The sequence below is a fragment of the Tiliqua scincoides genome, chromosome 1 (assembly GCF_035046505.1).
Source record: "Tiliqua scincoides isolate rTilSci1 chromosome 1, rTilSci1.hap2, whole genome shotgun sequence".
NCBI classification, from domain to species: domain Eukaryota; kingdom Metazoa; phylum Chordata; class Lepidosauria; order Squamata; family Scincidae; genus Tiliqua; species Tiliqua scincoides.
The window spans coordinates 211,852,450-211,867,150 of NC_089821.1; the positions used below are offsets into that span (position 1 = coordinate 211,852,450).

Consider the following 14,701-nt stretch of genomic DNA (forward strand, 5'->3'; position numbering starts at 1 on the left):
CATGATGCTAACATGCTTTCAGTGTAATTATTTAAAAAATGACAAAATGGCACCTTGTCATTCAAATAAATTGTATGGAGGTTCCCATGTCTTCACCATATACTTCATACATTATAGAGGCCACCATGTTTCTGATAGATCCTTGCATTCATTTTAATTGAAAATAGGCCTGTGACATCATAGTGGCAGCCATCTTTTCTAGCTCCAAGCTTGCTTGGCAAAATTCTAGTGTGGCTAGCACGCTAGAACCTAAAAAAAGAATTTGACCCAAATGTGCTGGAAGCTAAAAAAACAAACAAACAAACAAACAAACAAACAAACAAACAAACAAACAAACAAACAAACAAACAAAAACAGTTCTCTGAGTCTAGCGCTTCTAGTGCTGGAAGCTAAAAAAAGAACGAAGCCAGTGTTTAGTCCTGAATTGCCTTTTTGCAATGCATTTGAATGATAATGTACTTAGCTTGTTGGCCTTCTGTATTCTTCCTGTACATCACGTCTTTTTTTAAGCTGCAGAAAATCCAACTTTTTGAAAGAACAGTAGCACCAACTTTAGCATCACAGATGTATTTTAAATTTTAAAAAATGTTAATTTTAATATAATGAATTTTAATATAATGAATACCATTTCCTTTAATAAAATGAAAATAACGTCAAGCAATTGAGTACCCAGAGAGGAGGAAACTACTTCAGGAACAAATTAAAGATGCTGCTTCTGATGGTGACATTGACACACATTTTTTTCTGTTTTTAAGCCCACGACCCTCTCCCTATCATCACAAGGGAAGCATTGTATACATAAAGTGCTATGTGCATGAATAACACTATACAGTATGTAAAAATTCTCAAAATAAGGCAAGTGGCCACCCTTCTCCTGGCTTTGGGTTTGGGGAGGATCTCTCTCACACAACATGTGCATGCCACACTTTAAAAGTCTTTTCTGATGCACTTGGGAAGAGAGCAAAAGGAAGAAAGAAGAGGATGTCTTCTTCTTCTTCTGGGGAGAAAGAAGAATTGACGTCTTCTTGGATTGAAAGTAGGGGAGTCTAGGCCTTTGCCAGGGAGACAAAACTTTGCAAGATTACAGGAGGGATAAAGCACTATTTAAGGTTTGATGTAGTCAGAACCACCATTGCCAAGCTGTCACAATGATGCCCTTTTAGGCTCTTATCATGGAATTAACCTGTCTTTTTTTCTGAACTACTTGAGTATTTTTTGTGAGCATGCTTGAGTAATGCATTTCTTAACTTCAACAGGATAAAGAAGTAATGATGTAGATGAGATGTCATTTTTTTCATATAATTAGCTGTCAGTTTTTCCTCGCCACTGCCCATCAAAAAAATTTTGTTCTGGTGCTTCAGAAGTTAGACCCATTTTGGGGTTTATTTGGGGCACTGATTCAAAAAATGGCATCTGTTTGGCAGTATCAGCTCTAGTTATGCACTCATAAAATAACAATACACAATTATATGTCTGCATATCAGCATAAAAGGTGGCTATGTCATATCTCCAAAACTAGAGCTGATCGGGTGAAACTAATGCACTTTTTTGAATCAGTGCCCCAAATATATCCAAAAATAGGTCTGACTTTAAGGCACCAAAGTGTGTGTTGGGTGGTGTGATAGTTTGAGTTGTCGTCTACTCTCTCATGCAAGAGGATAAAGCAAGCAAACTTTGCTTTTTACAGACGAAAATACAGCTTGAAAAACTTACACTAAAAATACGTTTTTAGTTAGTTTGTAATAATAAATCCCGACTAATATTTGTATGAGTGGAATGGCACTTTTGCTCATGCAAGGAGGGCAGGATTTCCTCTAACATCTCCCTCTTTCTGTGTTCGCCTGAGCAACAGTGCACATTATTTTGGGGGTTCCTGCGACTCTCAAAACCAGCTTTTCAGGGAGTGCTGGGGGCTTCAAGATGTTAGAGAAGGTGGGAGACCCCTAGCTTGTGAGCAGCACACTACTTGCAGTTCTTGGAATACAAGCTTTTGTGAGTTTTCTTCCACACAGGAAAAATCCTATGTCAGAATGTTCTTCTTGACTTCCTGTTGCTTTGACAAGTGTAATGCCATCATCTTAAATTCTACATGTGCTCTGTGCTCCTTTTTATATTTGCATTTGAGTAACTTGTAGGTGTCTACATGAATATGCATCATGGCAAGTGTGTGATATCAGCAAGGGAACAAGATTTGAAGTACTCCGCAAAATTTGTGATTGGTAATTAAAGAAACATGATGCTAGTGCACTCATAATGACCTTTATTTGGTAACACAATTAGCACTCATAAGACTTGCAGTCACTTGATAGTATGTGCTTTGCCAAGATGATGTGGTGAGCTGTTGGATAACGTGGTTATAGCAATTTGAATGTATAATAGAGTGTCAGTGCTTAGTAATCTTACCTGCATACCTGACAACTTAGTATTCTGAGTTGACTAATAGTTGCCATGGGAACATACAAGATGTGTCTTATAACTTGTATGACGCTAGTGATATATGTGTGTTACTGAAGGCAGATGACTATATTTTGTTATGAAATTGTATGTTGCAGTTTGTGAAGTAAGACACCTGTATTTCTTCACCAGGTAAAGGTATCTTTGTGTGTGTTGCACCAAGACATAAGGATTTTTATATGGCCCATGTAATATAACTTCTGTACTGCTGAAATTCTTCCTTTCCCAAATTGGCTTCCATCACCCTTCTTAATGACTGTAACCTTAACCAGCATTCTCCTTTTAAAAATGTGTTGAATATCCTTTGCCGTGCACATGCAATTATTAATCAGCTCCATGAACCAACATATTAAACTTGGGACCAAATTAGACATAACATGGGAGATCTGTGAATAGTGGGGGATTTGGGCTGATACTGAGGGAGGGTTTTAACCCTTCCCCCCCCCAATCATTTTCTCAATTAAGCTCCCAGATCATTTTCTCAATTAAGCTCTGAGCTGCTATTTGCTCTACAGGGCAGGACACACAGATGCATGTATGGTATCTGTATGCTTCCCTTATGAGGCCAAGAAAGTTTGGGAGAGCTTAAAAGGGGAAATAGTATAAGAGTGAAACAGTTGAAAACTGTGTCCCAATATACACATTCTGCTGTGTCACTTTAAAATCTGCAGGATGACCTATTCATGGATTATTTTGTTGTAATGAATCTTCCATCTGGTAAGGCCCCACAGGTTTCTTTTATAATAGTGGGAACTTTTGGAACATGAGTTAAGAAATATTTCATAAAATTATCACATAAATGATACTGTTTACAGAATACAAAGAGTATTTTCATGTATACCATATGCATATCTCTAAATTCTATGCCCCTCTCCCCAATTCTTTGTGCTGCAATGGAAGCTGCGCCAGAAAGTAACCAGTTTTAAAGTGGAGTGTTGAGTGGAGTGTGCAAAAAGTTCCGGAGATTTTAACAATAGCCTCCAGGAATTTCCAACATTCTACCAGGTTGAAGGGAAAACCAACATCCAGGAATAGCTTAACAGTTAACCACCTTAGTAGAGGCTGTAATTGGAAAGGAGTCCCTCAAAAGTCCTGCTGCCGACTTGGTCCTTGAGATCTGAGCTCATGTTCCATACAAAAAAATGGAAGATAAAGACAGATATGTTTTATGAAAGAAAGAAAAAACTTCCATTTCTCCTCTTTCCCTATCCAGTGGGTGGAGAAAGCAACTCAGGACAATTTTGCAAAAGCATCTTGTGAAGAGTAAAACATCCCCTCTTCAAGGGCTGTTGCTGGATCAGGTTTGCAGTCCATGATCTTCCAGTGTTCTGTGCAGATTGGTCCTGCCTTAACCTCCTGCAGAAGGCAATCTTGCTTTTTGCCTGCTGCAAGACCACAGCAAATCTCCTATTCTCCTGCATTCCCCTTATATTTGTGCAATGATTCCACTATACAGTGTTTTTCAAACCTACTAGGTGGGTCACAAGCCAATTTCAGATGGGTCCCCATTCATTTTAAAGTGTGTTTTATTTTTAATATGTTAGATTTGATGCTGCTGTGGTATGTGACTACATTTGAGGAAATGTTAAAGATCTGTACTTTTAACAGACTACTATTAAACAAGATGCTTTGAAATATCAGTCAGTGGGACTAAAGCCAAGGTAAATGTGGATAGGATTGCAGCCTTAGGAATATTTGGGAATTTTTTTTTAAACAAATGAGCAACTGCTTGGGAAGGTTAGGAGTGTTCTTTATTTTAAATAATTTTTAAAACTTCTTGTAAACTTTTAATATATTTGATTGATTTTTGTTGTTTGGAAGGGGTGTTAAATCTTTTCCTGTTAGATGATGTCACTTCTGGACATGACATCACTTTCATGTTAACGACATAACTTCTGGTAATGACAGATTGTCATTCTAAAAAGTAGGTCCCAGTGCTTAAGGTTTGAGAACCATTGCACTACAGTTTCAGGTTTGGCATTAGTATTGCCTTGGCTCCAATAGGGAAATCTCTTGGCTATCACCACCTCATAGAATTGTTATTGTACAAGTAATTTGAGATCTGGAAAATGGCAGACTCATATGCTCACTGTGTTGATCCTGAAGGGGCCCTTAAAGAACTAGTCAAACAGGACTAGCTTTTGACTGGTTAGCCTCCTTTCATATAACTAAAGGCACAGCTGTTAATTACTTGCAAGTTCTGTCTGACTAGCTCTGGTGTCATCAGAATAACATGTATAAACAAAGCCATCTATATATTACACATGAATACTTCAAATAATCCACAGAGTTACATTCAGCAGCCCACAAACTTTTCTTTAATGCAGTGGTTCTCACACATTTAGCACCGGGACCCATTTTTTTAGAATGACGATCTGTCAGAACCCACCAGAAGTGATGACCTCAAGTGACATCATCAAGCAGGAAAATCTTTAACAATCCTAGGCTGCAATCCTACCCACCCTTATCCTGGAGTAAGTTCCATTGACTATCATTGTTAAAAGTACAACAATGTTAAAAGTTCAGATCTGTAACATTTCCCCAAATGCAGTCACATTCATGGTAGCATGAAACCTAATATATTAAAAATAAAATATTGGGCTGAATGGGGACCCACCTGAAATTGGCTCGTGTCCCACCTAGTGGGTCCTGACCCACAGTTTGAGAAACACTGCTTTAATGTATTAACCAGCCCTTATGCTAGTCTTTCACTGGCCTCCTTCCCTTGAGCAATCTGTGTATACTATGATGGGCAGCGGACTGTTACATGTCCCAGGGTGGTTTGGGCGTGGTAAAATTATTGCGTTACCTTGGCCATCTGCTATAGCCAGTGTGAAGGAAGATAGTCCTGCTTCCTGCCTACAAATCAGGGGTCTCCAAACTTTTTGGCCCCAGGGCCACATCACATATCTTAATATGATGTCAAGGACCAGATGTGGCTCGTGGGCCGGGTTTTGGAGACCACTGCTATAAATAAAAAGTTTCAAATTCCTTTTTAGAGGTGGAGGGTGATGCTCCTAGAGAAAAAAGACGTACTTGCTAATGGCTATGGGGATCTCTGAATATTATATCTGCATTCTGAACGTGCTTCAGAATGTGTTGAGGAATGACACATGTTGTGTCAGAATGACACAAATGTGCATAGGTATATATTAAAACCACTTCCTTGCCTTGATTTATGCCTTAGTTATCCAGCATCTGACAACAGGGAACATTATTCTTGCCATGTTATTAAAGATTAAATAACCATGCTCTTCTCATATATGAATGTGGAATACAGGCATTTGTGTCATCCTGAACACTTGACAGAAATTGAGGCCTACCTCTTATAAGCAGCAGTTGTGGAGTCAGTATGCAAAACATCCAAGTCCAGCTGGCTGAGGTGGTAAATCTGTTTCTGAACTGTTCCATTTCAGGCTGCAAGTAGGTATTTGCCTGATTAAATGTTAGCACAAACAATTTATAAACCTAGTATGTCAGGGAGGAGGTGAGACTAAATCACTTTTTCCTAATATTGGTTCACAATTTCAGGTAGCACTGCTGTTGGCCCATTCATGAGGCCAACTGAGGTAGTTGCCTCAGGCAGCACTCAGACACTCAGGGAGTGCCTATGTACCTACTTGCCTTCTCTTTATCCACCTTCTTCCACTCCTTGGAATGAAAAAGAAGGGTCAGAAGAGGAGGAAATGTGGAGGGGAGGAGGAGAATGCTGAGCTAGAATATTGGAGAGTGAGAGAAACTGAGGCTGGCACATCATCAGTCATTTGGCATACTGCCTCGAGTGTCAGAAGGTCTTGGTTGGTTGGTTGGCAACCTTCAGTCTCGAAAGACTATGGTATAAGCCTACAGCACCCGGTATTCCCAAGCGGTCTCCCATCCAAGTACTAACCAGGCCTGACCCTGCTTAGCTTCCGAGATCAGACAAGATCAGGCATGTGCAGGGTAACAGTTCTTGGACTGGTCCTGGTTTCAGGAGTATCTTTGTACAGAGAAACACTTCTTTTGGGGTGGCCCATATGTGAGGCCAAATGAGTCAGACGCCTTGTGAAACAGATTAGCTAGAGTAGTCTCCTCTGTCTGCCCACTCACTTCCCCTGCTGTTCTTCCCACTCCCTGAATTGGAAAGGAAGAAGGGGTTGTGCAGAATAAGAAATGGGGGGTAGCATGGTGGGCTACAGCATTGGAGGCATACTTTCTCTTTTGCTCCACCTCCTTCCTTTCCAGTTTGGAGAGTGGGAGGGGCAAAGGCCGATGCATTGCCAGGTAAGTGAGAAAAGCATTTAGCGTATGATTCTCGAACATCAAGAAATCTTGGATGGCCCCTACATTGTCATGTGAGCCCCTACCAGCACTCTAGGGGTCAGACACAGCTTATCATTTCTTTTTTGAGAACTAGGCCTAGTGTTGTAGCAAATAGTTGTTAACATTCCCTTAGCATGGCAATTAGTCACTGTTGATTGCATAGTTGACTTTGCAAGAGTAGCAAGCTTGTTCTGTAACAAGCAGTTGCCTCTCTACACAACATAATGGGCTAACTCAGGTGTTGACAAAAATATAGTGAGGGAAACTAACTTTCAAATCATCCAAAAGTTTGCATATGTATATTGCCTTAAGTCATTGGAACTATCATGGCAGGTGTGCTGGAGTGTGGATGCCCTGAAAAATAGGACTATGATGTTGTGTGTGTGTGTGTGTGTGTGTGTGTTTCCTGCAGAGCGAGCTTGGCCTTTCCTTTGCTTTGGCACTGCTTCCAGCAGATGAACTTAGCAGGGAATCTAGTTTTGATGGAGTCATCAGTTTTATAACCAGAAGCATGAACCATCATGCTTCAGGTGAACTGTTTACCTCTTTAAAAAGTGTCACTCATACATTTATTTGATTTGAGCATTGTGTAGTGCTTTAAAAGCAAATTCATCCAGTTTTAAAAGAGTTCAAAAACTGCTGCCAGGGTGGTTTATGTGATATTACAAGTTCCTAACGAGTCAGTGCTGGGCACGGTTGGATTCTGTCTCCAAAACACAAAACTGGTTTTTCCTGAGCTTTTCCTGTGCATGTGTGTACGTGTATGTGGGGGGGGGGCAGGGACAGGAGATTTACACGTGTGAAATGTGGTGAGTATACTTCTGCTGTGACTCCATTGCTCAAAGTATCAATGTTTGGACATGTCCTTAGACGTTATTATTAGCAGGAGTGGTGTCTGGTTGGGCCAGGACAGGCTGAGGGCTTCATCCATCAGAGGGCGAGTGCTTTGAACCCTCAGCGCTAGCTTCCAATGTGCTCAGAAGGCAGGTGGGCATGTCAGTATTCTGCCAGCACTGTCCTATTCTGTAACAGCTTGGCTGCAATCTTATACAATATATACTCTCCTGAGAATAAACCCCATTGAATACAAAGGGACTTACTTCTGAGTAGGCATAGGATTACATTGCTTGTGTCCCTGGTTTCTTAGAAAGGTGGTAGCTCATTGGCAACTGTCAATTGTTTTGGAATATACTCCCAATTATCCTAAGGATATTTCCCTTGGAAGAGATCTTTCTGATTTAAGGATGAACTGTTACAAAAGTTTTCCATTCATGCTCATCTAAAATGTGAAAAAATGTAATGCACAGTTAGCTGCCTATCTCTGACTTCAAATGTTTCACCCAAAGTCTTGAAGGTCCATTAGTGGTTTTACATGTCTTCAGTAAACGAGCTGCTGTTTGCAATACTGAATAACAGTGAAATAACTCCACTGCAGCCTTTTTCTTCTTCTTTACAAGTAAAGGACAATGCACGTGGTGTGCTGCCAGGCAATGTAGTTTGAGTAGGTCTCCCACTTCCAATTTTTGCATTTTTCATGCCAACTGTTCTCACTTCAGAAAGCTCACCTGCATTTTTCTGTATTGCAAAACAGATCATTCAAGCATAATGCAGCACTCTGAGTATTTGTCAGACTGATTCTACTACTGCAGTAGAAAGAACATTAATATTGCTTTTTTGCAATGATAAACTGTCCTTGCCTTGGAACTCTGAGCTGATTCTGCTCAAAGAGATAGAGAGAGAGAGAGAGAGAGATCCTGAAGTAGAATATTGGAGTGGGTTATTTATTACCCATGAAAATTAGTCTTGTGCACAATGCGACTTCCTCTGTTACAGAAAACAAGTTGGAACCTATGAGGAATTTATGAGTGGAAGATAGGAGCAGAGAGGGTGTTCAACTCCACACCACTCCTTTTTCATCCTTGCCTCTTTCACTTGTTGCAGCCTCCTCACCTCTACTTTCCATTTTTTGACAAGGGGGAAGAGACTGTACCCTGCTTTCCTCTTCCCTATTGGATCCACCAGATATCTGTGTTGTAGGCAATGTATCCACTCTAAAATGATATCTAGATTCTGCTGTTGTTGAATTTTGAATTCTGTTGGTTCAAAAAATCAGTCACACATGGTGGCATATGACATTGACTATGAAGAAGAAATTGAAAGCCGATCTTTCCTGAAGTAATTCACTAACCAGGTATTTTAGGAAGAACACTGTGTTGGCCATCTTATTGCAGTTATCTCATGCTAGTTTCTAAATCTGCCTTGTAACTATTGCAGAAACTGCGTATGGTTATGAGTGATGGAGCAGTTATGAATGTTCTCAGCTGGGAAAGTTACCTATAAACGTGGACAATTCAGCCTATCTCAAAAGTTTTGAAGGGAAATTATTAGTTTGAGAGAACAGAGTACAACCAGATAGACTACACAGGTCTATAAAATTGAGGGTCAGAAAAGTTTTTCCCAAACTTTATGATGGTTTGATATGAATTTGGGGTGCCGATTCAAAAAATGGCATCTGTTTTGCCCTATCATGTCTAGTTTTGGAGATACAGTATAGCCTCATTATACTTGAACCATTCACTAAAGAGGCTATGCTGTGTCTCCAAAACTAGACATGATAGGGCAAAACGGATGCCATTTTTGGAATCAGCACCCCAAATGTACCCAGGAATTGGTGTAACGTTTAAGGAAGCAAAATGTGTGTTGGCCTGTGCTATCTGTGCAAAGCTAGCACATCAAGAAGGATTCCATATCATTCTAGCTAGCTTTTTTTCCATGGTGTGTGGGCTCTTTTTTCTACTTAGGCAGAGAGAAAATCTTGAGCCTGCTTTGTTTTCACAGTTGTTGGTGGGGACTGCCCCAAAGCCTATTATTTAAAGCATTTTAATGCTGCCTTCCACTTTTGCTGCTCTTTGTTACTGAAGTAGCAGCCTCCCCAAAAGTGGTGCACAAACAGATGCTTCCTCACCTCAGTACACATTTTATCATCCATAATGTAGAGGCATCACTTGCAAATAAGGAATGCTTTAAAAAAATTTTTTTTAAAATCCCATAGCCATCTTTTTCTCTCTGAACTTCTTTCCCTCACCTTGCCCAAATCTCATGGTGAATGCATGTAGCCTTACTACGTGGAGGATATAGGGCAAGGGAAAGGATACAGGGAAAAGATTGTGGGCCCAATCCTACCAACTTGCCAGTGCAGCTGCAATGCAGCCCCAAGGAAAGAGAACAAGCCTTCCCTTAGCTGGAGGAGGCCTCTCTGAAATCCCCCCTTCTACAGGATGCAGGGCATGCCCTGTTGGTATGGCTGCACCAGTGCTGGAAAATTGGATAGGATTTGGTCTTGTGTTGGCTTGAGTTGTGGGGAAATAATTCCTGGGAAGGCAAAACAAAACAAGAATAATTGGCTATGGTGTTGAAAACTACCAGTGAGGTCAGATGTTCTAGACTGCATAGTAAGTATTGAATTGTCTATACCCAGAGTGCTTACAAACCTTGAACTGGCTTTGACTGTGTGTGGTCTCAGAGGATAACAGTATGTGACTGTTTAGAACACATGGCACAGAGGCTGAGGGAGTTGAAGAGGTATGGAGACAGCATGGAAGAAATATGGAATAGAACAGCCAGAGAAAGCATGGATGTGAGTTGTGTTGGCATCTTTCAGTCTTGGAAGACTATGGTATCATGTTCTGAATAGTGGTTCTGGAACAGAGTGTCCTCTCCAGTGCGCGAAGCCTGGGTAAGGTAGATATGGAGGATAAACTGTTACCCATGCAGCAAATCCCCCCTCTCCACATCGCTGAAATGGTCCAATGGAAAGGCAGAAGCCAATACGGTTGGTTCCAGCAACGTCGCAGGAGTTGCCAGAACGTGACTGTGTTCAGCCATGAACTGCCTCAGGGACTCCGGCTCCGGATTTTGCCTCGAGGTTGACTCCTGAAGCCTTTTCCATAACTGGATGTAGCCACAAGGCAGTGGAGGTTTGGGATCAGAGTTTTCCTTCTCTCAGATGAGCTGCCTTCCCAGGCTCAGGAGTCCCATCTACCCGGTGGCTGTTTAGTCACCTCTTATGACAAGTACACCCAAACTGAGGGCCTATTCTTATCCCCAGCCCCCTGGGGACAGAAAGCATGGATATATAAAGAGAAATAAACTAGTTGAAATATACTGAATGATCCTGCTGAATTAACTGAATGAACCACATACCAACCTTTTAGATTTGATTTAATACGACTGATACTGCAATCTGTGCTGTATACATTTTAAAATAATTACATTATTTCTTCCCTGAACAGGAGTGACTTTGTTGCACCATAGACTGCTTCTACTTCATGTCAACTAATTGGGAATAACCTCCAACCCTGATTATCTCCTACAAAATCCATCAACCTCACTTTAAATGCTCTGAGTATGAGGTCTGACATATATATTTTGTAAGACCACAGAATATACTACTTCTGTGGTAGGGTTTTCAGGTGCAGTGGTTGTGACATGGAGATCGATGCTTATGACAACCTGAAATCTGCAGCCATGTTATCAAGAGAGCTGGTGTGGTATAGGAGTTGAAAGAGTGCTGGACTTGAGCTAAGAGGACTTGGAGTAAAACTCCTAGCTGCAATGCTCACTGTTGATCTTGGGCTGATCAATTTTTTTTAACCTAACCTATTTTACAGGGTTGATGTAACCCTGGAAGCAGAGTAACATTGCAGACAGTGGGGGGTGGGTGGGTAGAGTGGGAATATGCCATTCTGAGATGCTTATATAAGAGATAGGATAACAATCTAATTAATAAATAAGGCCATGTATTCTTTAAGCCAGAGATAGAAGCTAAAGGGTGGAAAAGATGGAAGCTATACTATACCCCAGTATAGTTTAGTTGTCCTTATATGGACAGGGGAGAGCCAGGGTGGTGTAGTGGTCTGGGAATTGGACTGAGACCTGGAAGATCCAGGTTCAAATCTCCCCTCAGCCACGAAGCTTCCTGGGTGACCTTCGGTCAGTCACTTTCTCTCAGCCTCACCTACCTCACAGGGCTGTTGTGAGGACAAAAGGAGGGGAGCAGCTGTGTACACTGCCCTGAGCTCTTTGGAGGAAGGGCGGTATGAAAAATGAAAAATAAATAACAATATGGAGAATTCTCAATTATATGTTTTACGTAAAGGAGGTATACACAAGATTGCATGATGATTGATGGGGAGGGGAAGTAAGGAAATGGGAAGAGCTATCTTAAGACTATATATTTAATTATGCAACATTAACAGGAAAAAAACTTCTATGGAATTCTGTAAGAGCAATTGTATTGTGTAAACTTATTCAAAGCTTTTGATTTTAAAGAAGTAGTCAAATATCAAAAACGCAACTTTACTTATTTAAATGAGCATGGAAAGTCTCTCTAAATCTAGAAGCTAATCAGTGCTTCAGTTTGTGATTCCACTTCTAAAATGTTCCACGTTCTTATGGTAAATCATGATTTAAATGTTTCCTTACACTTGCTATAATAGGTTATGTAGATCTATGTTATAAATAGTACATGGGATTTACAGCAGTTGGAAAACTACAGTGCTCTGCAGTGCTTGCACAATGTTCCCTTACAGATACTTTGTCAACCACAATGCCTTAGATAAAAGCTATATCTGTATAGATCAGTTAAATTTGCTATTTTCACTAATTTTTCTCTCCCCCCTCCCCTTTCTACCTACAGGCAAAAATGAGAGATCGACTCTTCGAGCTTTCTGAGCTAGCTAGGCTTTATGGCCAACATTCTCCTGATGCTGAGGTTGACTTGCAATTGCCTCGTGAAACTCTCTTGTTTGAAACAGATTATGCCTTAGCAAGTGTTTACAAAGATATTCAGGGAATCAGAACGAGTAACAACCACCTGAAAGAGGACATTCGGCGTCTGGGCAAACAAAACACCCGCTTTCTTACATCTATGCGCCGCCTCAGTAGCATAAAACGTGATACGAACACAATTGCAAAAGACATCAAGGCCCGTGGAGAAGAGATCCATCGGAAACTTCAGGCTTTGAGAGACTTCAGTGAAGATGCAGAAACCAAATATGGCTCTGGTTCAATTCTAGCCCGTGTATCAAAGGACCACTACATCGATCTCATGCATGCTTTTCAGGAAGCTATGTTTGCATACAACGAGACAGAGATGAAACAGCGAGACAACTGCAAGATCAGGATCCAGCGACAGCTGGAGATCATGGGCAAGGATGTGTCTGGCAACCAGATAGAGGAAATGATTGAGCAAGGCAGGTGGGATGTCTTCTCCGAGAATCTTCTGTCTGATATCAAGGGAGCTCGTACGGCATTGAATGAGATAGAAACACGGCACAAAGAGTTGATGAAGTTGGAGAGTCGCATCAGGGAAGTCCATGAACTATTTTTGCAGGTAGCTCTGCTGGTAGAAGAGCAGGCTGACACCTTTGATGTGATCGAACTGAATGTACAAAATGTTGAAGATTATGTTGGAGAAGCTAAAGGTCAAGTGAGGAGAGCTCTTGAGTACCGGAGGAAGCACCCTTGTCGAACTCTCATCTGCTGTTGCTTATCTTGCTTAAAGGGTTAACTATCCTCAAATTTCTAGATCAGTTTGTTGAAATTTCTGTACACTTGCAACATATGCTTTCCTTGCAAAAGATTGCTCTGTAGCAATGTCATGTTTTCCTTTCATTGTACTGTATTTCATTCATTAATTTGGTGCACTTATCTCAGGATGTATTGAAAGCCAAATGAGATGTTACCCTGAAGTATGTCATATCTTCCTAACAGAAGATGAGATAACCTTGTCTTTCCCACCCCCTGCCCCCACATTCCTGCCAAAATTAGAGGCAAACAAAAACATATGTAAAGTTCTTAGAAATATTGGTCAGGTGAATAAAACACTCTCCAGATGAATATCTAAACTGCAAGAAAATTCAACCATGTGGTAACTGATCTGTAGTCTTTTCTGGTGGAAGGGGAGAAATTGCAAAACCCTGAATTGGCATGAGTTGGAAGAATTGTTCTAGATAATTCACATGTACATAAGCTGAACTGCTGACTGGCACAAGACAAGGGGAGCTACATCATGCCTATGCTTTGTCACCTGCGCTCATTGCTGGTATGTTTCAGGATGCAGTTCAGGGTGCTGGTTTTAACCTTTAAGGCCCTACCCAGCTTGGGAGCAGAGTAGCTTCCCCCACAAAACTGAGATCATCTAAGAGGGTTCTATTTTGTGTTTCATCATCAAAAGAAGTGTATTTGGCAGTGATGTGGGAAATTACCTTTTCTATGGTTTAACTTTCTTCCTCAGAAGTACAGTTGGTGCTGTTTCTGTTTTGGCTCTGACTAAAGACCATCTTGTTCTGCAGCACTTTTTTTCTTTCATTGCAGCTGTTTTGACGAAATTTTTACTGATTTATAGTTTTTTTATTATTGACTTTCTAGTCTTGTTAATATATATTCTTGTTGTGAGCCTTATTATTATAACTGCCTCCTGATGAGAGGGGAGATAAAAGTCTGTAAGTACATTTTTTGATACAAGATCTGTTAACAGAACATACTTATTTTTATAGATGTGTTTTTGTAAATGTTAAAATAAAATGAAGATGTACATGTTTGAGCAGCAATCTGTGTCTAGTAGCTCTATCCATCACTAGGTTGCATAATACAGGGAAACATGGCAGTAGTCAAACTGCCAAAGTCTGGGAAGATGTAGGGAGTAGGCTGGGGAAACCACTCTTGTTAATAGTTGTGTACTGTGCCACAGCTTGGGAGTGGATGATGGGCCAAAAAAATTACAAGACCAAGTTAGGGTAAAGAGAGGCAGATGCTATTAATCTTGGGTAGAACCATCTTGAGGGTTGGAAAGCTGTCCAAGAAGAGAGTAGGAGAAAAGGTGAAATATCATGGCAGAAGGTAAAACATTAGGTAGGGAATAAGACACCAGGAAAATGATTTC

The 14,701-nt window shown here is 40.7% G+C and overlaps 1 protein-coding gene and 1 pseudogene across 2 annotated transcripts in view; one reads left to right on the top strand and one right to left on the bottom strand.

Moving 5' to 3' along the window:
• The window catches only part of STX11 (syntaxin 11), a 39,031-nt gene extending 25,693 nt beyond the window's left edge, over positions 1–13,338 (top strand). For both annotated transcript variants that reach the window (XM_066611268.1, XM_066611267.1), the window contains exon 2: positions 12,455–13,338. In XM_066611268.1, coding sequence (XP_066467365.1) covers positions 12,461–13,327 — 867 coding nt within the window. In that variant the 5' untranslated portion in view covers positions 12,455–12,460 and the 3' untranslated portion in view covers positions 13,328–13,338. The remainder of the gene's footprint in view (positions 1–12,454) is intronic.
• On the bottom strand, positions 6,295–6,411 carry LOC136637429 (5S ribosomal RNA; annotated as a pseudogene).
• Positions 13,339–14,701: the final 1,363 nt, after the last annotated feature.